This window comes from Dendropsophus ebraccatus, chromosome 6, assembly GCF_027789765.1.
Source record: "Dendropsophus ebraccatus isolate aDenEbr1 chromosome 6, aDenEbr1.pat, whole genome shotgun sequence".
NCBI lineage: Eukaryota > Metazoa > Chordata > Amphibia > Anura > Hylidae > Dendropsophus > Dendropsophus ebraccatus.
In genome coordinates this window covers 55,387,386-55,413,211 of record NC_091459.1, presented here as the reverse complement: position 1 = coordinate 55,413,211, position 25,826 = coordinate 55,387,386, and the positions used below count along the sequence as shown (strand labels likewise).

The 25,826-nt window shown below is 41.9% G+C and overlaps 1 protein-coding gene across 2 annotated transcripts; it reads right to left on the bottom strand.

Moving 5' to 3' along the window:
* Nucleotides 1–3,086: 3,086 nt before the first annotated feature.
* Nucleotides 3,087–25,522, bottom strand: SMIM28 (small integral membrane protein 28). Of its 2 annotated transcripts, none has more exons than XM_069973745.1 (2): nt 17,845–17,955; nt 3,087–3,443 (listed from the first exon to the last, which is right to left on the bottom strand). In XM_069973745.1, exons 1-2 carry the CDS (start codon nt 17,953–17,955, stop codon nt 3,087–3,089), a joined length of 468 nt encoding a protein of 155 aa, XP_069829846.1. The 2 variants fall into 2 exon arrangements, 1 of the variants encoding a protein (XP_069829846.1); XR_011363507.1 differs by lacking the exon at nt 17,845–17,955 and adding an exon at nt 25,392–25,522 and having other exon boundaries at nt 3,366–3,443.
* Between the last annotated feature and the right edge of the window lie 304 nt (nt 25,523–25,826).

The following is a 25,826-nucleotide window of genomic DNA, read 5'->3' as shown; positions in this document are numbered from 1 at the left end:
TCGGCCAGTGGGCGGAAATGTACTGTATTTAACACTTCTGTAGCATTGAGGCACAGTCTGTATTGTAGTCTGTTGCCGTTTTTTGTCATTTTAATTGGTTATATTAGCCGGTTTAATAAAGCTATTTTATTTCATTTTGGAGTGCACTCATTTGGTTATACCCTATATTCTTCTGTCCTCTTTTTGACCTACCTGCATGGTATTATAGGGTTTTTAGTAGCAGCCACATTCACACATTTGATTAGCAGTGCCCACTACATCTTTAAGTTTTATCACATTGTTAGAGATCTGGAATTATATGACTTGTACAACTTATTTGTCAAAGAAGCCTTCATCATAGTAACAAAATATTGTGCTGGGTTGTTATTAAGTCCTGCTAAACCCTGTCCTCCACCACTTACACATCCATCCAAAGCCCTAGCCCACCTATCAGTGGTATCTTTGTCTCCCTTCACAGCAGTTTGTGTCTCTCATTACCCCTTTCTAGCCACAAGACGCTTGACCCTTTACACTGGACTGTACACTGTCCAGTGACAGCATTTACATTACACAGCGCACTGACAAGTGGGCAATGTTTACACTAGACTGGGCACTGACTGGTGACAGCATTTACACTAGACAGACCTGGGGGTGGCATTTATCCTATGCTGCAGACTAAGCAGGAGCAGCCTATAGGTCCATTTACATTTGCATTAGAGATAACCATCATCGTAAGAGCAGAACAACCCAAAAAGCTTTTCACTGGTTAAATAGTCCTGCACAATTCTGTCAGAATCTGTGATAGTCTTCTTGGGGTGAGTGCATACTAGACTGTTTTGATGCAAATTTTATGCATGAAAATTCACAGGGCAAATCCTTAGCAGATTACAGCATCGGCAAAGTAAAGGTCATTTGTTTCTACACACAGAGAAAATTCTTCTGACAGAAGTTGACCTGCAGTGCGGAATTAAAATCTGCAGATCTGCAGCATGTCAATAGGGAATGTAAAATTAGCATTTCTGCATCAAATCCGCAATAAAATCTCAGTGGATTGTTCATGGATTTGCTGCAGGAAATCATTCTAAAGCGCATTTCCTAGAGATGAGTGAGCACGCTCTACCAAGTATAGTATTCGCTTGAGTATAAGGCTACTTGAAAGTACTCTATACTGGAGCGAGTACTGCGCGCTGCCCGGGTGCTCGCTAACAAAAAGTTTGCTGAAAGGCTACTGAACTTAATGTATTTACACAGCCTTAGGGCCCTATTCCACCGGACGATTCTCGTTCAGATTATCGTTAAATCGTTCGAATCTAAACAATAATCGTTCGTTTGAATAGCAGTTAATGACTAACGACGAGAAATCGTTGATCGTTTATTAAGACCCAGACCTATTTTTATTGTTGCTCGTTCGCAAATTGTTTGCATTGAATAAGGAGTAATTTGGTCATTTGCAGTAGTGACGAACGCAATAGCGACGACAAGATGACCGCAAGAACGATCATAAGTAACGATTATCTTTCCATGTAAATGGGCAAACGATTTCAGGTCTTTTGTAATAGCGGTCGTTTGGATCGTTTATTGTTTACTATTATGCGAACGATAATCGTCCGGTGGAATAGGGCTCTTAGGCTATGTTCTCACAACGTGAACAACCGGCCGTTCCGTGCCCCGACCGTGTCACGGAACGGCCAGTCTCTGCACAGATCGGCCAGTCTCTGCAGTACCGGCCAGATGATCTTTATGGCCGTAGTGTTCTAATGCGGGCTTATCAGAACTCCCCATAGGACACAATGAAGCAAACGGCCGGAGCCGCTCGCTTCATTGAGGGAACTGACAAGGTTTCCTACGGCCGCAATTCACTAAATTGCGGCCGCAGAAAACTGTCATGTCAGTTCTTTGCGGCGCTGCACGGGATCCTGGCCGGGGCATATACGGTGTGTATTCGCTCCGGCTGGGATCCCATAGAACAATAGGCTATGTTCCCCTCCACACAAAGTACGGCCGTTGTTGCCATTGGCATGTTACCTATGTTGGCCTATGTTACGTAGTGTGAACATAGCCTTAAAGTGTACCTGTGACAAACGGCCATTCTGCATAGGTAAAGAGATCCTCTGCTAATCCGGAAAGTCAGATCTCTATTGATACAATTATGCATTATCGTCTAACTGCCTCACTGTATCCATGGTGAATTAACCTTCCAGATTACGAGAGGATCGTTCTGCTTATCCGGAAGGTCAAATTGTAACACTTTAAACCACATTGGGGGGGGGAAGGTCGAGAAAATGATACTTATCGCTCCAGTCTTCTATCTGTGTTCAATATCGCAGCTCAGCCAATCAGCTTCTGTGACTGCACTGTAACTGCTGATTGGCTAAGTGGACTCCCCTTGGGCAATCAGCAGCTGCAGTGGTGTCCCGCCTCAGCAGCTGATTGGCTGAGTGGCCATAATGAAGACAGATAGAAGATTGCGGTAAGTAGAATTTGCTTACTTCCCTCCACGCCAACAGAGCACGGTCTGGCTATCAAGGGGTTAAATTGACCCCCTGGGGACTACACTGTCACTTTAAGATTAACCAAGTACCCTGGTTAACCAAGGCACCTGGTAAATACTTCCATTGTTTTTAATGAGGCTTATTAGTTGAGTCGAGCACTCGCATTTGAGTATTTTGTTGCTGGCTCTTTTCAAGTGTTTCCCCTAATAAAACCTCTGATGCAGTTATGAACACAGTCATAGACTAGACTGTAAAGTGACTGGTGGCAAAGCAGCAGCCATCTAGCAACCCCCAGCAACTTCCACAGTTTTTTGCCCCAATGCCTCCACTAACTCTAATCTGGCCCAGCAGACAGCCCTTTATTTTCACTGTGTCCCAGAGTTTTCGAGCATCCATGTATGTAGAGTAAGAATCACTGTCATTGTTGTGGCTATCTAATCCACTGCTGTATAATCTTCACACCGTAAGAAAAACATTATCCAGTTCCAATTTGTGCAATCTATATTGTAAAAAGCCCTTTGAAGCTTCTATTACATAATTATTTTGTCCTCAGACTTCAAGGTCCAGCCGAAGTCCATTTGCAAAATGTATAGAGTACATTCTAAAGTCTGAAGATTATTTGCTTGACCTGCGTGGTCTTTCTTCATATGGAGGCACTGGATCCTGATAGATTGCTTCTTCATATGGGGGAGGCAAACATATAGTTAAAAAAGAGGCCTCTGGTACCAGTGTACAATAATGAAAAGGCTCTGTGCTCCAGGGTAAAGTGGGGAAGAAATCCATTTCTCTGTCCGGAAGATTCTCCTGAAGGCTTATAGCAAAGATTTGGCCTTGTGGGATCTTACGCCGACACTTGCGATAAAGGAAAAGTATGCAGAATCCTATTACCAGCAATGCCGTTGTAGGGAGTATGATGCATAAGAATGGCTGGAGGTCTTCTTTGGTAGAACTGATCTGATTGTGATGCTTGGTCTGAAAAAGGAAATGGGACACATTACATAATGTTTTCCATGACATTTAGGAGCACAACACATGGCTCAGTCAGATGGTTAGAGCTTACAAGTAGCCCAGGCAAATGGACGGAAGGATAGAGATTTTATACTGCCCATGGTACACAGGCCTGCACCATTGTTACCTGGCCTTCAGTCTACTAATGCAGTCACCGAGCCAAACCCCTTGCCTCCTCTGCAGAGGTGCAAGCCAGCACTCCTATTCCAGGCCTACTTTTATCTGCACACGGGCTAACAGCCCTTCTCTTTACACCTAACAAGGCTATCTCCTCAGTCTCCACTTTTTTCATTGATCTAGCAAACTTAAAAAATCAGCTAGGGATCAATTTATCAAAGACTAATAATAGACTTTATTAAGGTTGGTGGAAGCCAGGGCAACAATTTTGTTGGGGGCCCCCCCATTTTCTTCCCTCACAAATAAACCATACAGCAATCTATATAGGTGGCTGATTACTGTAGGGGACTTAGCACCTACCCGTCCTCACTCCTGGCTGTATGGCTCAGCATCCTCCTCTGTTCTGCATAAGATGGTCTCTAGAGGCTGCAGTCCAGAGGAAGATGCCAGGCCCTAGAGACAGGATGGGGGAGGGGTGAGCATTGCAGTGTGTTCCCACTTAATTTAATGTGAGAACACAGCACTTTAGCACTTTCTGTGCTCTCTCTTAGCCCCCACAGCTAGCATGTGCAGTTGTGAATCGCAGGCTGAACCTGGACTTGCAAGTCTAGGTCCCATCTTCAGTTCCCAACCATATAAACTACCTGAAGCAGTAAAGAGCACCCAGAAAGTACTTAAAGGTTGTGTGGAATCTATAGAGGATATGGTACATACGAATATACCCTAAGGATCATGGCATATATAGCTGCACACAGGCTACATGTCATATGCTGCACACAGGCTATATACCATACACTGCACACAAGCTATATATCATACTCTGCATACAGGCTATATACCATACAGTGCACCCAGGCTGTTTATCATACACTGCACACAGGCTATATGTCATATGCTGCACACAGGCTATATACCATACGTTGCACACAGGCTATATACCATATGCTGCATACAGGCTATATACCATATGCTGCATACAGGCCATATACCATACACTGCATACAGGCTGTATATCATACTCTGCATACAGGCTATATACCATACACTGCACACAGACTGTATATCATACACTGCACACAGGCTATATGTCATATGCTGCACACAGGCTATATACCATACACTGCACACAGGCTATATACCATATGCTGCACACAGGCCATATACCATACACTGCATACAGGCTGTATATCATACACTGCACACAGGCTATATATCATACACTGCACACAGGCTATATGTCATATGCTGCACACAGGCTATATACCATACACTGCACACAGGCTATATACCATATGCTGCACACAGGCCATATACCATACACTGCATACAGGCTGTATATCATACACTGCACACAGGCTATATATCATACACTGCACACAAGCTATATATACCATATGCTGCACACAGGCTATATATACACCATATGCTGCACAAAGGCTACAAGTCATATGCTGCATACAGGCTTTATATCATAGGCTGCACACAGGCTATACATCATATGCTGCACACAGGCTATATACCATACACTGCACACAAGCTATATATCATAGGCTGCACACAGGCTATATACCATATGCTGCACACAGGCTATATACAATAGGCTGCACACAGGCTATATACAATACACTGCATACAGGCTATATATCATACACTGCACACAGGCTATATACCATACACTGCACACAGGCTATATATCATACATGACACACAGGCTACATGTCATATGCTGCACACAGGCTGTATATCATACACTGCACACAGGCTATATGTCATGCTGCACACAGGCTATATACTATACACTGCACACAGGCTATATACCATACACTGCACACAGGCTGTATATCATACACTGCACACAGGCTATATGTCATATGCTGAACACAGGCTATATACTATACACTGCACACAGGCTGTATATCATACACTGCACACAAGCTATATATACCATATGCTGCACACAGGCTATATATACACCATATGCTGCACAAAGGCTACAAGTCATATGCTGCATACAGGCTTTATATCATAGGCTGCACACAGGCTATACATCATATGCTGCACACAGGCTATATACCATACACTGCACACAAGCTATATATCATACACTGCACACAAGCTATATATACCATATGCTGCACACAGGCTATATATACACCATATGCTGCACAAAGGCTACAAGTCATATGCTGCATACAGGCTTTATATCATAGGCTGCACACAGGCTATACATCATATGCTGCACACAGGCTATATACCATACACTGCACACAAGCTATATATCATACACTGCACACAAGCTATATATACCATATGCTGCACACAGGCTATATATACACCATATGCTGCACAAAGGCTACAAGTCATATGCTGCATACAGGCTTTATATCATAGGCTGCACACAGGCTATACATCATATGCTGCACACAGGCTATATACCATACACTGCACACAAGCTATATATCATAGGCTGCACACAGGCTATATACCATATGCTGCACACAGGCTATATACAATAGGCTGCACACAGGCTATATACAATACACTGCATTAAGGCTATATATCATACACTGCACACAGGCTATATACCATACACTGCACACAGGCTATATATCATACATGACACACAGGCTACATGTCATATGCTGCACACAGGCTGTATATCATACACTGCACACAGGCTATATGTCATGCTGCACACAGGCTATATACTATACACTGCACACAGGCTATATACCATACACTGCACACAGGCTGTATATCATACACTGCACACAGGCTTTATGTCATATGCTGCACACAGGCTATATACTATACACTGCACACAGGCTGTATATCATACACTGCACACAGGCTGTATATCATACACTGCACACAGGCTATATGTCATATGCTGCACACAGGCTATATACCATACACTGCACACAGGCTGTATATAATACACTGCACACAGGCTATATACCTTACACTGCACACAGGCTATATATAATAGGCTGCACACAGGCTATATATAATAGGCTGCACACAGGCTATATACCATACACTGCACACAGGCTATATATCATACACTGCACACAGGCTATATATAATAGGCTGCACACAGGCTACATATAATAGGCTGCACACAGGCTTTATACCATACACTGTACACAGGCTATATATCATACACTGCACACAGGCTAAATACCGTACACTGCACACAGGCTATACATCATACACTTCACACAGGCTATATATCATACACTGCACACAGGCTATATATATCATACACTGCACACAGGCTATATATATCATACACTGCACACAGGCTACATGTCATATGCTGCACACAGGCGCTATATATATGTATATATATATATATATATATATATATATATATATATATACATATATATATATATATATATATATATATACCCCTGCTCTGATATGTGCCTCCATAGTATATACCCCTGCTCTGATATATGCCCCCATAGTATATACCTCTGCTCTGATATATGCCCCCAAAGTATATACCCCCTGCTCTTATATATTCCCCTATAGTATATACCTCTGCTCTGATATATGCCCCCTGCTCTGATATATGCCCCCATAGTATATGCCCCCTGCTCTGATATATGCCCCTATAGTATATATCCCTGCTCTGATGTGCCAATACAAAACAAAGCGTCATACTCACCTGATCTGGGCAGATAACAGGTCTTCTCTCCTCTGGCTTTTCTCTGTTCCTTTAGCCTGAGACCCACTGTGACAGATCCTCCAGCATGCTTCATGATGTCACATCCCTGCTGGAGAGATCAGGTTTCCTTGCTGAGGTCCCACGCTGTCCTCTCCTCAGTGAGGGGGAGGGGCGAGGGGGAAGTGAGGACCTCGGCAGGAGACAGGTACCCGGAAACTTGACAGGAAGAATCCATTCAAAGACCCACCAGGGGGGAGTCTGAGCCTGCCAGGAGGGAGATGCTTACACAGGATTAACCCTACACCTCCCTCCCTCCCTTGACAGCATGCAGTGTGGCGTAGAGTTTCCACATGCTTTTTGCGTGTGGGACTGGCTCCCAGACACCACTTCCAGGTTTGGGCTGGTGGAGGCCCCCTAGTGGTGGAGGCCACTTGGCACGTGCCACCGGGGCCCTCCCTTCAATCCGGCCCTGATCCATATAGTGGTAGATACCAGTTCTTTAGGCTCTATAGTGCATCTACATTCAATGACTCACAGGTAAAATCTTCTCTGTAGGTAATCGATTGGGTAAAAATCTTAGTTCTATAGTGAAAATTTTCTCTGACTTGGACCCTAAAATGTGTCCATATTATGGCTATGTCAGAGCGGTTCTGACCTAACCTGATACATAACTGATACCTACAGAATACATGACTGTTACATTAAAGGGGAACTATTAGCAAGTTAGACAAATCTAACCTGCTGATAGCCCCCTATAGTGCCAAAGACGCTTAGGAGGAAGGTATGTCTCATACCTTCCTCCTTGGCACCAGTACCGCACTTTTAGTCAGGGTAAAGACCCCTAGAGCACCCTTAGGAGCAATGCAGTGTCATACAGTGCTGTGTCATAATAGGCTGCACACAGGCTATATATAATAGGCTGCACACAGGCTATATACCATACACTGCACACAGGCTATATATCATACACTGCACACTGCACCACTTCCATGTTTGGGCTGGTGGAGGCCCCCTAGTGGTGAAGGCCCCTTGACACGTGCCCCCGGTGCCCTCCCTTTAATCCGGCCCTGATCCATATAGTGGTAGATACCAGCTCTTTAGGCTCTATAGTGCATCTAAATTCAATGACTCACAGGTAAAATCTTCTCTGTAGGTAAAATGCCATAACGCAAACAATTGATTGGGTAAAAATCTTAGTTCTATAGTGAAAATTTTCTCTGACTTGGACCCTAAAATGTGTCCATATTATGGCTATGTCAGAGCGGTTCTGACCTAACCTGATACATAACTGATACCTACAGAATACATGACTGTTACATTAAAGGGGAACTATTAGCAAGTTAGACAAATCTAACCTGCTGATAGCCCCCTATAGTGCCAAAGACGCTTAGGAGGAAGGTATGTCTCATACCTTCCTCCTTGGCACCAGTACCGCACTTTTAGTCAGGGTAAAGACCCCTAGAGCACCCTTAGGAGCAATGCTGTGTCATACAGCCTGCCCCTTCTGATGATAATCAATGAAGGGGCAAGCCAAATGACGCGGCAGTGCTCCGGGGCGGACTTTACCCTGACTGACAGCACGGGACCAATCCCAAAGAGGAAGGTAAGACACATACCTTCCTCCTCAGCGTCCCTGGTGTTATCAGCAGGTTAGATTCGTTTTAACCTGCTGATAGTTCCCCTGTAATTCACAAACAGATTGCATCTTGTAAATGTAGGTTTTAGGTGTTTTATTCTCCTTTCTTCTTCATCATATCTGGTCCAGACAAATATGATGATGTCTCCCGACAGCTGCAGCATATATTGACAAGACACCTGTGGCCCCTCACTATCCTCTCTCTATAACAACACAACCTCCATTCTATACACTGTCATCCCGCTGATACCACCAACACTGCCTGCTGCTGCCCTTTATGCCCCCATCACTGCCCGATACCCCCAGGTATAAGAGAGCCAAGGACTAGGAGAGAGATCACAGCATGAACAAAAATGCTAAGTAATGGGCCACAGACCAGGGGTGTCGCTAGGCTCTGAAATAAATGTTCATAACCTGAAACTTTTGGTAGGGAACACAGGGAGAAGGAGTTTCAATCTCCCTCCCTGACTTGCCAGATGCTGAACCGATATCCATTCAGGATGACATCAGACCATTCTCCAGGCCTACTTTAAGGTGAATCTGTTGATTCCCAAATAAGATTCCACAATAATAATGTGACTAATCTGAATGTCTCAGTCATAATTGTCAAGCAATGTCAAATAATGTCCCCTGTAGTCAGTCAGTAGCCAGGTATGCCCCCTGTAGCCGAAAGTGCCTCATGCAGCAAAGTATGACCCATACAACCAAGTATTCCCACTGCAGCCAGGAATACCCCCTGCCCCCAGATATGCCGCTTGTAGCTAGATATGCCTCTTTCAGCTAGATATGCCCCCTGTAGCCTGGTATGTCCCTTGGTGCCAGATATGTCTCCTCCAGTCAGATATGCAGTCAGGAGCAGTGCCAAAAGCATTTTTTTTATATACCGCCCTAGTACCCCTCAACCTCTACCACTGGTTGAAAAACACCGCCATAAGGGACTAAAAAGTAAAAAAAAAAATCAAATCACACCTTTTCCTCATTTTTTTTATAAATCTAAACTGAAAAAAACATAACTGGTATTGCTACATGCAGAGATGTTGAACTGTTCAGTAGTATGGAGGTGATATTTTATCACTGTATGGTGGTAATATGTGCTCTTGGTATGATGGAACAATGTTATTTAGCATAAAGAGGATGTACCACCAGGTACATACTCTTTAATCTAAACTGACGGATCGAATGGCACCATCACGGGGAAGCCGATGCCACGGTCCGTTTTTCGGACCGCGGCCCGGTTCCCGAGCACGGCGCCGTTCTATGCACCCGGAACCGGCCGGTGCTCAAGCACTGGAGGTAGGCGGGGCCGCCCCCAGTGGGAGGGAATTCCCTCCCCTGTATGACACGGCTCTATTAGAAATAATGGAGCCGCATCATAGAGGGGAGGGAATTCCCTCCCACTGGGGGCGGCTCAGCTTACCTCCAGTGCTTGAGCATCGGCAAGTTCCAGTGCATAGAACGACGCTGTGCTCGGGAATCGGGCAGCAGTCCGAAAAACGGACCGCGGCATCGGCTTCTCTGTGACGGCGCCATTCGATCCGTCGGTTCAGATTAAAGAGGATGTACCTTGTGGTACATCCTCTTTAAAACTGCAGCAATCTGGGTTTTCTAGGTGTTTATAGAAGGGGGCTAGGCTTACTAGGCTTTGTAAGGTTAGGACAAGTGAAGGTGCAGGTGCGGAGTAAAGACAGAGTTCGGTTCTTAACCACGAGGAACAGTTAGCATCTAGTCCCTGTCAAGGGACCTGGCCTCCAGGCCAGGCCCTGGAGCAATCTTCTGCAGGAACAACTCTCTTAGTGTACCTTCTCTATACTAACTAGTCTACTCCCGGCACCTAGGGCCTTCAGAGAGTTAAATAGTAGTGGTAGTAAATTGGTAGCTCCCATTAGTGGGGAAGCTTCTGGAAAGGATAATCCCTAAGTGTGTGATGTGTGGTAACCAGTCCAAGGATTGGGTAAGAGATAACCGAAAAACAATACATAATTAAAACTTTGTTAAACATTCAGATGTGCAGTGTACATAGGGAGCAAGACCAGTGGTGAGACAGCAAAAAGCAATCTTCAGCCCAAAGTGTAACATACTGTATACAGGGTATATGACAACAGGTTGTACTGGAACGTGGTGGCACCACTGCTCTGGGACACTACACATCCTATGTTAGGAAACTGACAAGTAGTCTCCCCATCGGCTGCTCACGATTCCCAGTAAAAAACTTGGCTCCTGGCTGCCGTTTATGACCATATAAATCTTTTACAATGTTTGTAGAAGGTGGAGGGATGATGATGGTGGTGGTAGGTCATCAGGAGGGATCTGCCTGACGTCTGCTAGTCCATGGAATGTCAGCCAGAAGCCCCCAATGCCTATAATCATACCATATTCATCATGTAATGAAGATATATTCATTGACTGCTACATGTTCAATGTCACTGTTTTGTAGGAATATATTCGGCAATCGCTGGTCTACTGAAACTGCAATTTACTAACAGAGATAAGCCTAGTCTATTTTCTGTGGTGCTAATTTGTCTGGAAATAGTGTCAGAATGGCCTCGAAATAGTCTCATTGACCTGGATTTCTCACACGATCTGTTTTTTTTCCTACAGCAATCAATCACATATACAAGAATTAGGGACGCAGAGCAGTACATAGCCCCCTTGGCAACGAGTATTAGATACCCAGAGCACTAACTAGCCCCCTCTGCAATGAGCATGTTCTTTTTCCCTATTTTTTCTTTTTTCCAATACCTGTATGCTAAGGAATACATCGGATCACTTTGTACTACGTCGATGATCAGCAGATTTTAATGTTAAATAAAATGGTCAACGAGGGGTGTGGTTTTTGTTTTGTTTTTTAAATAAAAACTATATTCTTGGTGTAATTTTTATTTTAATTTATAGACTTAGTAGTGGAAGCTATCTAATAGTTATCTAATAGATCCTTAGTTGGGGCTTAGTGTTAGCTGGTAAAATGGCTAACACCAACCCCAACACTATTACCCCAGTACCCACCACCCAAGGGTATTGGGAAGAGTGGGGTACCTACCAGTGGTCCGGGACGACAAAGAATGGTGATCATGGACTGGGTGGTAGCAGGTTGGTATTATTAGGCTGGGAGGGACAAAATGGATGGCCTTTCCCACCCTGGTACTACTAAGCTGCTGCTGTTTTATTTTTTTACCTGGCTTGTTATGGAAAAGAGGGGAGGTCCTACACCCAATAAAATGATTTATTTATTTTAAAACAAATGTGCAGGATCCCCCCCCCCTCTTTTCCATAACCAGCCAGGTAAAAACCAAACAGCAGCAGCCTAGTAATACCAGGTAGGGAAAGGCCATTTATTTTTGCCCTCTCTAGCCTAATAATACCAGCCTGCTACCTCCCAATCCAGGAGCACCATTCTTTGATGTTTCGGTACTACTGGTACCCGACTCTTTCAAGTACACCTGTGGCGGTGGGTACTAGGGTAAAAATGTGGAGGTTGGTCTTAGCCATTGTATAGGCTAATACACTAAGCCCCGACTTAGTAATGGAGGACATCTAATAGACAGCTTCCACTACTAAGCCTACAGATTAATAAAGAAAAAAAAAACACAATACACCAAGATTAAAAAAAAATAAAATAAAAACACTCCTACACCAATTTTGTTCAGTGTGAATATACCCTTACAGAAAGTAATTGGCCAAGTAAGGCCGATAATTGCTCACTGTAATAGGGCTCTTAGGCTGGACCTGTGTTACATATTTAGGTGTATGATGATGTATGTCAAATTTATTGTATACAACCCCTTTTGCGTCAGCTCAGGCAGAGATCTTCTAATGTAATTTAACAGTTCAGCATAGTAACATTTAAAAAATTTAGACTAGCTTTTATGTTTTCAGACAGAACATAACTATTGATTGATATTTCTGACATTGAGACAACTGTTGGCAGCTGTTGCATTGGGCTGGATTTTGTGGTTTAAATCTGTGTCTGCTCATATTCATAATTTGTTTATATATATATATATATATATATATATATACACACACATAATTTGATATATATATATATATATATATATATATATACACACACCCACACACACAGTGGTACCTTGGTTCAAGAGTAACTTGGATTAAGAGCGTTTTGCAAGAAGAGCCAACAGGTTTTCAAAATTGTAACTTGGTTTAAGAGCATTGCTTTGGTTTAGGGGCTCTCTGTACTGGATGGGAGGGGGAGTGGGGGAGGGGTATGGTCTGCATGGTGAGGTCTACAGCACAGTACTCTTTCCCAGGAAGTCTCCCTCACCTTCCAAATCATGGCAGATCCACTTCAGGCTGGGGCTTGCATCAGGGGACAGGACTGTGGAGGTAATCTCTCCTAGCTGTAACCCCTCTCTTCCCGGACAGAGAGTGCTGCATGTATGTGCTCACATATACACTGCTCATTCCTTCATGCACCCTGCAGTCTCTGTCAGCCCTCTCTAATCCTGCTATAATGTGCCTGCACTCACACTCAGCTATACACAATGCTGCTATAATGTGCTTGCACTTACTCTCAGCCATTCACACTGCTGTATAGAAAAGTTTCTGTCTCTGTCTTCCACAGCTCTGTGATTCTCACTTCCTGATAGGTCCATGATGAACACACCCCTTCCCATTGCTGTCATGTGACAACACAAATCTCTGACAGCAGCCCTGCTTCTCTATTCTAGGCGTTGTACTACTACTACTATTTTAGAGATGAGCGCACCTAGAGCATCTTTAAAACTAATAATTAACTAGAATCTATATGGTCAAACTTCCCACACCAGGCTCATGTGGTTTTCTTTCCCCTCTGACCCAATCTGTCCCAGCTGCAGACTCTATATACTGCGGGCAATGTTCTGTTTATGGGATGTCACTTTCACAGCTACCACTTATAAAAAAAAATTGTTACACACCAAGTATCTCCCCCCCCCCCCCCCCCTTCATAGTAAGAGTGGTTCCTTTCAGCTGGAAAATTTGTGCTGCTACACTGCAACAGGAACATGACAAATAGCCTGGTGGTGTTATAGAGGGAAGTGGCATTAAGGGAAGTTGATACAGTTGCCGGACAGATAACGGAAAGTGTGGGACTATTGAGCCCTGTGTGATATAACACAATCCAGAGATCCAGAAGTTTCAGAACTGTTAACCCTTTGAGGACCAGGCCCAAAATTACCCAGTGGACTGTGCAAATTTTCATTTTTGTGTTTTCGTTTTTCCCTCCTCCCCTTCTAAGAGCTCTAGCACTTTCAGTTTTCTATCTAAAGGGCCATGTAAGTGCTTGTTTTTCACAGGAATAGTTGTACTTTGTAATGGCGTCTTTCATTCTACCATAACATGTATGATGGAATCCCAAATATATTATTTATGAAATATAAATTGGTGAAATCATAAAAAGAATGCAATATGGTAATTTTTCCCCCAACTTTTCCTGTTCCTACGTAATGCACTATATGGTAAAAGTGACATTATACCATTATTCTATAGGTCAGTCCGAACACAACCACATGCAGGTTTACACAGATTCTCTAATGTTATATATATTTTTTTATTAAATCCTTTTTGTTTTTGCAATTAATTATTAATAAATTGGCCCTTTTGTGACGCGTTTTAGTTTTTCACCTACGGGGCTGTATGGGGTGTCAATTTTTGTGCCATGGTCTCTTTTTAGTAATACCATCTTTGTGTAGCTCGGACATTTTGATCACTTTTTAATAATTTTTTTTATATATATTATGTAACAAAAAAATCAGTAATCCTGGCCCTTTTTTCCCTCTTTTCATTTACGCCATTTGCGATAACAATTGTTATATTTTAATAGATCGGACAATTACGCACGCTACGGTATATAATATGTTTGTTTGTTTATTTATTTAATTTTAAATATGTTTTATTTATATAATGGGAAAGGGGGGTGATTTTAACTCTTATTGGGGAAGGGGCTTTGGGGTACTTATAAACCTTTTTTACACATTTTAAGTCCCCTTGGGGGACTTTTACCTGCAATACTTAGATTGCAGACACTGTACCATGCTATGCCATAGGCATAGTATTGATCAGTGGTATAGGTGTTCTGCTCATTGAGCCTGCCTGTGGCAGACTCAATGAGCAGAAAGCCAATCGGACCACATGGAGGAAGTTAAGAGACCTCTGGCGGTCCAATACAGTGATCGAGACCCCCACAGTAACACTGCGGGGGTCCCAATTGGTAAGTGACACGCGATTGCTGCAGCCTGTCATTAACAGTGAGGGCCTGGCTGCTCATAGCAAAGGACGTACTGGTACACCCAGGGTCATCTGGGGACAGGCACCCATGGCGTACCAATATGCCCTAGGTCGCCTAGGGGTTAATGTAGTTATCCTCCTGGCAATATTGTTCTTTTAAAAACATTCAAACCACTGTAAATGACATGTTTATTCCCTGATTTGAGAACTGCAACCATCAAGGCAAGGATGGTCCCCCTGCTCATGTCAGCACATGTCCAGGCCCATATGAAGTTCACCAATGACCATCTGGATGATCCAGGGGAGTTATGGCAGAAGATTATGTGGTCAGATGAAACCAAAATAAAACTCTTTGGTATCAACTTTACTCGCCATGTTTGGAGAAAGAAGGAGAAATGCAACCCCAAGAACACAGTCCCAACTGTGAAGCATGGGGGTGGGAACATCATACTTGGGGGGAAGGGGGTCTTTTCTTCAAGGGGGGCAGGACAACTGCACCGGTTTGAAGGGAGGATGGTTGGGGCCATTTATCTCAGGATTTTGGCCAACAACCTCCTTGACCTCAGTAAGAGCATTGAAGATGGGTAGTGGCTGGGTCTTCCAGCATGACAATGACCCGAAACACACAGTGAGGACAACTAAGGAGCAGCTCTGTAAGAAGCATTTCAAGGTCCTGGAGGGGTCTAGCCAGTCTACCTCAACCCAATAGAAAATTTTTGAAAGGATCTGAAACCCAATGTTGGCCAGCGACAGCCCCGAAATCTGAAAGATCTGGAGAAGATGTATATGAAGAAGATGGGACACAATTCCTGCTGCAGTGTCTGAAAACCTGTTCAAGAACTCCAGGAAACGTCCGACCTCTGTAACTGCAAACAGAGGTTTCTGGACCAAACATTGACTTGTGTTTTTCTTTTGTAGCAAATAATTATTTCATGTAATAAAAATGCAAAAAAAACTATTTATAAATCAAACTAATTGTTTTTTAATAGTTTCTGACTCTCGTAGTTGAAGTTACGTACAATAAACTTGTAAAAACTTGCAAAATCAGCAGTGTATTATATACTTATTTTCCCCAGTGTGTGTGTGTGTGTGTGTGTGTGTATATATATATATATATATATATATAGATTTTTATATATATATATATATATATATATATATATATCTTAAAAGGTTATTGTTATCTCAAAAGGTTATTGCTATATAATAATGAATTGTAGTGGCCAGGATTAACTCTGCTATGTAATAATGCATTTTAATGGTGAGACTAACAGGAATTATAGGATTTAAGATGCTACATAATATATTATATAATCGCTACATTGTGCATGGGTGATGATGATCTTATATACACCTTAATATTATTTTATACAATAATGATTTATAATACACATGGGTTATAACTATATATTCATTTGTATTATAATACACAGGAGTTATGTATAATAGCAGACAGGTTCTAGAAAAGCATACTTTGTTCAGCATAAGCCAAATTTATTGCTAAATGATGAGCTGGGAGTCTTCTGTATCATGGTGTGAGAAATGTTTAAAATATTTTCTTATTTTTTGTCAGTAAGTTATCTGGTTAGGTGTAACAGCTTATTGGCACCCTTGCTTTTATGTATTTGCTCTTTATGTTTTTTTATACAGATATCGTTCCCCCCCATTCCCATTATAGTAATAGTAATGTCCTGTAGTTTGGCATCATTATTACATCATTGTAATAAATTTAAAATGATTTTGGCTAAGGCATACATTTGTAAAAATAGCAGATGGAAAATTTGTATTAAAAAAATAGAACAATAGAAAAAGCTATTAGAGAGGCAATAAAACCAGATACTGGTACTGCATGTCAGGATGTGACGATACTATATACAATGATAACACTGTAGACTAAATATAGGACAGTTTGAAAGAATTTATTGATAGATTGATGAATTCTATTTCACGTTCTTTATGTGCATTGCTATTAAGCTGCTCCTAGTCTACCGTCCCTGACTGCCATGCTGTATTTACTGTTTAGCTTTCTTTTGTTAAATTAAATATTTGGTGCTGTCAGTGATGATTAAGGAGTTGTCTCCTTTATATATGAAAATCCTGGTCTATAGTGATGACAGGTTTATACTTTTTATGTCTGTCCATAGTCATATTAACAATTATTGATGTCCATAACTTCTTTGGACTGTATACTGCTGTTGTTTCATGTAGTTTTTTTGTTTTTTTTTTGTTTCATGTAGTTTACTTTAACTTTTCATTCCGAAATATACAAAATAATTTCACAAAATAAAGTTTATATGAGGTCATCACTACCATCATTACTGTTGTATTGACATATCTTACATGTTTATTCCCTTCTAACACACAGACTGTTCTGACTTTATTCATTTATTTTAATCTATGAAACAAAGCTGTTACAGCACATTGTGGTTTTTGCATTGGAATTTTTTTTTAATATGCAATTAAAAATATAAAGTTTGTGCACTAACAGAAGATATATTCCTTGAAATTAAGTAGAAAAAAAATTATCTATCTATATATATAAAAATAATTTTTATGTTTTAATATAGTTTATATGTACAAGGACACTATAAGGTTAAAAACATTCAAATAACTATTTTGGAGATGCATGTAAATGAAAACAATGAAAACAAAACATTTAAAATACTGAACAGTATACAATCCTTTAACTTGTAGGTGTTTAGAGTACTTACCTGCAACTTTGTTTCAACCAGAGGTACTGCAGGTTCACTAGTCATCCACTCATAGGTTCCCCGTCCTGCATGTCCAAATTTACTCCAGCTACTATCCAAGAGCCAGCGCATTCTGACAAGCGATCTTGCTGTTGCCTAAATTCCAAACCACAATTTGCTGATTTTCCCACAATCCCCGTCTTCCTCTGCCCTGACCCAGCTGGAGGCCTAGGAGCTAATGATCATTGGTATAAGTTCTCTTTCTGTTATTACCAACAGTGAAAAAAAAAATTCTGCTAGGCTACAACATCATCCCAAGTCAATCTCTGTGGATTTGTTATGCTGGCCTACATTACCAGAAAGCTGGCATCAGGTATCAGGGAAGGGCAGGGATGTGATTGGTTAGTACTCTGCATTAAGATTATTAAGATTATTAAAGGAGAATTGACAAGCACATGGTCTGATTCTGGACAAATAACCTTGTGCATTTAGACTCTGTGGTGTAGATTAACCCCTTGTGAATATGATGTGTTGTAGTGTGTGCTGCACAGATGTATACACTGTCATGCTCTACAGGGAAGAGCAGGAAAGGTCAGAGGCAGCAAGGACATGGGCTAAGTGACATGCTGAATTATTTAGAACCATTAGCGTTTAGATGTTAATGATAAATCTGTGGAAAGCTTTTAGCCTATAAGAGCTTTTTGCTATTTGGAAGATATGATTACAATAAGACAGCAAAAATCAGAGTCACGCACTAGTAGTGCTATCCGTGTACCCTTATCAAGTTTAACTCAGTCTTTGCTGCTACTTTTTATTGATATACTACTATTCTATCATCAATATCTATACTGTGGCTTGCAAAAGGATTCATCCCTAGCTTTTTATCTATTTTGTTACATTACAACTAGAGATGATCGAACCGGGTTTGGGTTCGAGTCGACCCGAACCCGAACGATCGGCATTTGATTAGCTGGGGCTGCGGAACTTGGATAAAGCTCTAAGGTTGTCTGGAAAACATGGATACAGCCAATGATTATATCCATGTTTTCCAGAACTTATCCAAGTTTAGCAGCCACCGCTAATCAAATGCAGAAAGTTCGGGTTCAAATCGACTCTGGCATGCTCGAGGTTCGCTCATCTCTAATTACAACCTCTATTTAAATGTTGTTGTTTTTTTTTATCTGAATTGTGCGCAAGTGGAAAAAAAAATGTTTACAAAAAGATTTTTTAGAAATACAAAAAATTGAACATTGACGTGTAAATGTATTCACCCCTTTTGCTAGGAAGCCCCTAAAAAGTTCTTGTGCAATCAATTTCCTTCTGAAGTCACATGCTCTGTAAAGTAAAGTCCCCCTTGAGTGCAATCTAAGTTTCACATAGTCCATCTGAACCCAAACTCTCTGTATTTAAATACAGGTGGCTGAAGAAATTAGACTGGGAAAACATGGGTACAACCATTCAGCTTGAGCATGCTCCAGCTGTACTCATCTCTAACCAAGACCTTTCAAATCTGACTGGTCTTGTTTTACGTGCTAATAGCTTTGAGGAACTTACTGTAGGTTGTTTTCAACTGACAAAATGTACTTCATGTTAGTAGTAAATTTTGGTCGTTACATTCATCCTTTCTTTTTTAAAAAAAAACTCTAAAATGTCTTAATAATAAATTCAAATATTTGCATTTTTCCAGGTTTCAAATTCTCTACGTGCAACAAAGATAGTGATGCAATACAAAAGAGATTTTTCACATTTAGAGATTCATGTAATTTTGACCATTCTCACCTTTTCATCTACAGGCAAATTTTTTTGAGGATCACGGACAATTGTGCATATAATATACATACCTGAAAAATTACAGAATGTGGGCCTATGTCCGAATTATTTGGTGAAGGTTTCATTGCTTTGTGCGATGTTATAGGGCTTCGAAGTTTAGCAGCAAATTTTTTAAACTTCACATATAGTAAGGCCTCATTCACAATTGTGGATCCACAATTACGGACAAAGTACAGACAAAGTGCAGTCCCATAGTTTTCTATGGCCCTATTCGCACATCCATAATTTTAACGTTCCATGATCTGGCCAAACACAATAATAGAAGTCTAAGGGATCATCTGTAATTCTAGCTGGTGATATCATTTTGACCTTTCCCACCACTTTCTACCACATCCCACATTTACAGACTTGCAAAAAATATGGATGATATGGACGTGGATATAACATACGGGCTGCACAAAAAGGAACCTGTGAATGTACAGGTAAACTAACAGGGGTGGTGACCAGGTACAGCAACAGGGGACAGGGACAATGATTAAGTATAGAAACGGGTGACTATAGGTACTATAAGGGGAGACTATTAGGTACAGTAACTGGATAGGGGAGACTATTAGGTACAGCAATAGGGGATAGGGTAGACTATTAAGTACAGGAACGGGGCAATAATCAGGTACAGCAACATGAGCGATGATTAAATACAGCAACAGGGGAGAGGATCGGGGTAGGAAGGGGTAATTTGTGTTTGTATTTTTACTGTGTCATTGGGCTGTTCTTCTCTCCCGACCCTCTGAACTCCTCCCCCCTTGCCTACACAACAAAAGAGATCAAAACAGGAAGTGCTGTCAAAAGCTCACCCTCCTGTCATTTTACACAGGTGATAGTGGGGATGAGTTTGTTGCTCAGGCAGATTTGTAGGGGCAGCATGTTCCATAGAGTGGCCACAAATTATACTGTCTGCTACACACACCACTGGCTTCATTGATCCCATGACCTGTAAATAATAGCTGGACATAGATGTAGAATGCATGGAGGTCAAGAATGGAAACACTTTGCAGTGTTTTGTAATATGCTTCGGATAGAAAAAGTGATCACTGCCCCTTTAAATAGAACACAAGGTGTAATGGTAGTATGACCATGAATAGGATCACAATGAGTAGTCTCAATGCATTGACTCTTGTATAAATATGAGGTGTTTTTATTCTTTTTAAAGGAGAAGTCCGGCAAAATTTTTTATTAAAGTATTGTATTGCCCCCCAAAAGTTATACAAATTACCAATATATACTTATTATGGGAAATGCTTCTAAAGTGCTTTTTTTCCCTGCACTTCCTACTGCATCAAGGCTTCACTTCCTGGATAAAATGGTGATGTCACGAGACGACTCCCAGAGCTGTGCAGGCTGTGGCTGCTGGAGAGGATGATGGCAGGGGGACACTGAAGGAAACAGGGCACTGGAGGGACACTGAGCATCCCTCTGCCGTCATCCTCTCCAGCAGCCACAGCCCGCACAGCTCTGGGAGTCGGGTCGTGACATCACCATGTTATCCAGGAAGTGAAGCCTTGATGCAGTAGTAAGTGCAGGGAAAAAAGCACTTTATAAGCATTTCCCATAATAAGTGTATATTGGTAATTTGTATAACTTCTTTAAGGGCAATTTATGGGAAAGCTGGATTGTGTGTGCACCTATTATTATTAGCTGCATACACACCTTACTAACTCGGGGGGCACCATGTCAGGTTTTGTCTCAGGCAGCAGAAAACACAGAATTGTCCCTGCTTCTGGCCATGGCTTTGCCAGCATGATTGAATCATAAAATTTCAATACATTTTGAGTCGTCTTTTCACAATTAAACCGGAATAAAGGAGAAAGTATGACCCTGAAAAATGTGGTAAAAAAAGTCTCAAATGACAAACTCCCTGCTTCGGCTTTAGAGCATGAAATAGATATTATAATTTATTTTCCACTAAATGCATTGTTTCAGGTGTTTTCAAAGATGAATAAATAATGAAACATATATAAGTCATAAGATGAAATAGATGGGTTTAACTATTGAATCATTGTGTTTTCTCAAAAGAGTTTAACTTCTAGGAAATATTCTCCTGTAATCATTTTAAATAAAGAAGCAGATGTTTGAGAAGATGATCTAGATAGGCTTAAAGGGGGCAGCAACATTTTCTATACTAAAGGAAGCGATTTTATGGCCCATGGCTGATGAGTTCTGATAAGAGATGACTGCAAGTTGGATGCAGCCCTAGGGACGTTGGATGCAGGTCCACCAGGACTCCCTAGGGCTGCATCCAACTTCATCAGCCACTGGCAATCAAATGCCGAACGATAGCACTCGAGCATGCTCAAATTGCACTGATGTCTAGTTATGATGCATTTGGTTTTTGCTGCTGCAGGAAGGGGTAAGCTGCAGTGAGAGAGTTCTGGCTGCAGATTATTTCTCGCGAAACAAAAGGTTTGACTGTGATTTTTTATTAGGTCTGACCCTTATCATCTGACAATGGTTGTTCAGGAGAGCCCCATACACCTTAGATTAATGGCCAGATCCGCTAAGCTGTATAGGGACCTTTACTCAATGGCAAATTGACCAACACTCTTTAATTGGGAATTGCCAATCTTGTGTGTGTGTGTGTATCTGTGTGTGTTTGGTGCCATGTTATTGTGGTGTCCCCCCACAGATATTGCTAGTCTGTACACCCCCCTGAAGTTATGCCTACGTTTTGCCACTAGATGTCGCTAGTATGTATATGTATACTTGTATATTGCACAGTTGTAGTGAGTAAGCGGTTATTGTTTGTTTGTGATCTGTGCACCAATGAGAGCTATTCTTCTTCTTTTCCTATCTCTATTCTCTTTTCTCTTTGCACTCTCTTCTCCACCACTCACAGGAGTTCTTACACACCCTGTAGGAAGTTGTTACATGGAAGGAAGAAGAGGAGAGACACATGTAGTGGACAGATGTACATGGGAAACACAGAGACTCTTTTCTTCCAAGCAACACATATTTCAACTATGCACTGCTAAACAACAACAGAGAGGACAAGTCAGGGATCACCCCAACCCATGCCGTGAACATCTTTAAGGCTGCGTTCACACTACGTATATTTCAGTCAGTATTGCAACCAAAACCAGGAGTGGATTAAAAACACAGAAAGGATCTGTTCACACAATGTTGAAATTGAGTGGATGGCCGCCATATAACAGTAAATAACTGCCATTATTTCAATATAACAGCTGTTGTTCTAAAATAACAGCAAATATTTGCCATTAAATGGTGGCCATCCAGTCAATTTCAACATTGTGTGAACAGATCCTTTCTGTGTTTTTAATCCACTCCTGGTTTTGGTTGCAATACTGACTGAAATATACTGACTGAAATATACATATACTGACTAAAATATACGTAGTGTGAACGTAGCCTTTAAGGCTAGGTTCACACTACGTATATTTCAGTCAGTATTGTGGTCCTCATATTGCAACCAAAACCAGAAGGGGACTAAAACACAGAAAGGATCTGTTCACACAATGTTGAAATTGAGTGGATGGCTGCCATATAACAGTAAATAACTGCCATTATTTCAATACAACAGCCGTTGTTCAAATATTTGCCATTAAATGGCTGCCATCCACTCAATTTCAACATTTCAACATTGTGTAAACAGAGCCTTTCTGTGTTTTTAATCCTCTCCTGGTTTTGGTTGCAATATGAGGACCACAATACTGACTGAAATATACGTAGTGTGAACCCAGCCTAAAGGTGCAGGACAGTATCCTAAAGCTAAAGGAACTGATTTGGATAGAGCAAAGTTGCTACAAGCCTACGTACTCTATCTCGCAGAGCAGGTGTAACCAGGTAATATTGTGTCACCTTGTTAGGATGGGTCACCCAACACTGCAGGGCAATAAGTGGTATCACGACAGAGGCCAAAACACGGGCACAAGTATACTTCTACTCTCAAGTATTTTACTTCTTCTAAAGTTCCGGCAGAGCAAAGTACTAAATTGGGTGGGGACTCTCAAGACAAACTCCACTCTCCACTACTCTGAACTCTCACAACCTACCCCTTCCTCTACTCTGAACTCACGATACTCCTCAGCACGCAACCAAGTCAGCACCACTATTCTACCTCTAAAGGTTCTTAGCACAGATTTTGTCCTGTCAAGACAAAAGTCTATTGTCAGCTGGTGTACTAAAGTGTTCCTTCAGTAAAGAAGAGTTTATTTATTATAATAGGACTCCGTGGTTATTGCTCAAGCACCTACACAGTAGTTACACCGTCCTTAGGTCATCTCCCCTTTCTGTGGGTGGCGGTACTGGCAGTCCAAGTGGGTCATACCACTCTGGACCACCGTGCTAAGCGTCCAAGGGACCCATCACAGCCTGGCAGGTCACCGACCACAGGGGAAAGAGTATAGCCAGCCTTTAAAAACTAAAAGAAGGTGTGCCTCCATACCTGTGTGCTGAGTCAGCACTGGCATCATGACAACATACCATCTGGCTGGGCTATATTCCACCGACCAACCATAATAGAAGTGGCGTCACCCGGAACGACTCCATAAGTGACCAGTCGAGCAAGCACTACATTATAATTTGACAGATGTTTTTACAGCTACTTGGCTTTCAAGTGAGGTGTTTTCACACAGATCTGGTAAATCGTTGCATATCAGGGGGCAAATAAAAGTTGGAAATGGAAACATCCAGCATTAAAATGAATCAAGCTATCCATACATGACACAGAATACCTGGTGGAGGACATTTGGTTCATAGATATAAATGGCAAAGAAATCTTGGCGGCGAAATCTGAAGAGAAGTATTGTAGCTAGAAGCTGTTGTGTGCGGTTTTGTCGAATAAAAAAACAACTAGAGAAAAAGATTCCATTAAGAAGACATCATCTGTCACTTAATGTAACTTAAAGGGGAACTAGAAAAATGCCAAATCCAGCTATAGCGCTGGAATAAATTCCCCTTACGGCAATCGTATATAAATCAAAAAAATATATCTACTACGGATAATTGGGGAAAACACCATTAAAACTATAACTTTTAATAATACAATTAAAATAGAAACACCCCACAAACAATTAATACCATATGCTGGCAAACACAAAGTACAGGTGTAATTCCACAAGGTCACGCACCAACCACGTGGCACTCCTGGACCCTTATCCACACCAAGATAATGAATGCGGTAGAAAAAGTTAAAAGGAACGATCTCACCCATTCAGTTGTCCAAATCCTTCATGGTGTGTCACTCCATGGTCCAGTATACAGCAGGAGTATACACTCACAATTAGCAGGCCTTCTTTTCTCTCCCTATACGCCCCTAAATACGTGTGTGTGTATATGCGATCCTACCCCTGCTCGCACAGGGTCTGTCGGGGCACTCGCCCTAATAAGGGCGACCCCTGCCCCGATCTATCCTTTGAAATCCAATCCCTATAGAAACCCTATATCTGCCTCCCGACGTGGCCCGTTTCTATTGGATATACCAATTATCATCAGGGGAATGGCAAACAAAAGAGGGAATGAGTTAATCTGGGTATTAAAGTGCATAAATAACAAAGTACCTAATTGTAGTTACAGTGGTGACTACAAAAAAAGTGTCCTGTGCAGGTAAACATATCCCCTTGCTAAAGTGCCAAATGCTGTAAACTATACCAGTGGGTACATAATAAGCCGATGCACTGTATTAGCTCCGGGGCCTGCCGAGGTGCAGTCTGGTGCAGTGGCTACCTGTAGACTGAACTAGTGATCCCTGGTATCGTCTAGTATGGGGTCCCTTAAGTAGTTACCTTTTTCCGGACGCCATGATCCACGCTCCCTGGACGCCGGCTCGGCTTCCGGTGACGAATGACGTCACAACAAATGGCCGGCCGCGCGCATACACCAGTTGGCGTCGGTTGTTGCCATGGGGACGCGTGACGTGTCTATCCACGCCCCCAGCAACAAATAAACAAACCTTATGCCGTTACCGGCTTTGTATATAGATTCCTCCGGAAAGCATTTACCGAATTAGATCAACCTAAGCACTAACTGTACACTAACACAAATTGAGCGGGTATGAGAAGCATCATTTTGTAAAGCAACATTTTGAAAACTGACACCCAAAATAAAATAAAATGAAATACACCAACTGGTGTATGCGCGCGGCCGGCCATTTGTTGTGACGTCATTCGTCACCGGAAGCCGAGCCGGCGTCCAGGGAGCGTGGATCATGGCGTCCGGAA

Bases quoted from the DNA above. Each gene is read 5' to 3' on its own strand.
- SMIM28 (XM_069973745.1), bottom strand. From the start codon at position 17,955: ATGCGCTGGCTCTTGGATAGTAGCTGGAGTAAATTTGGACATGCAGGA. The intron at 3,444-17,844 runs GTAAGTACTCTA...TTCCTTTTTCAG, and splicing joins TGGTTGAAACAAAGTTGCAG to ACCAAGCATCACAATCAGAT.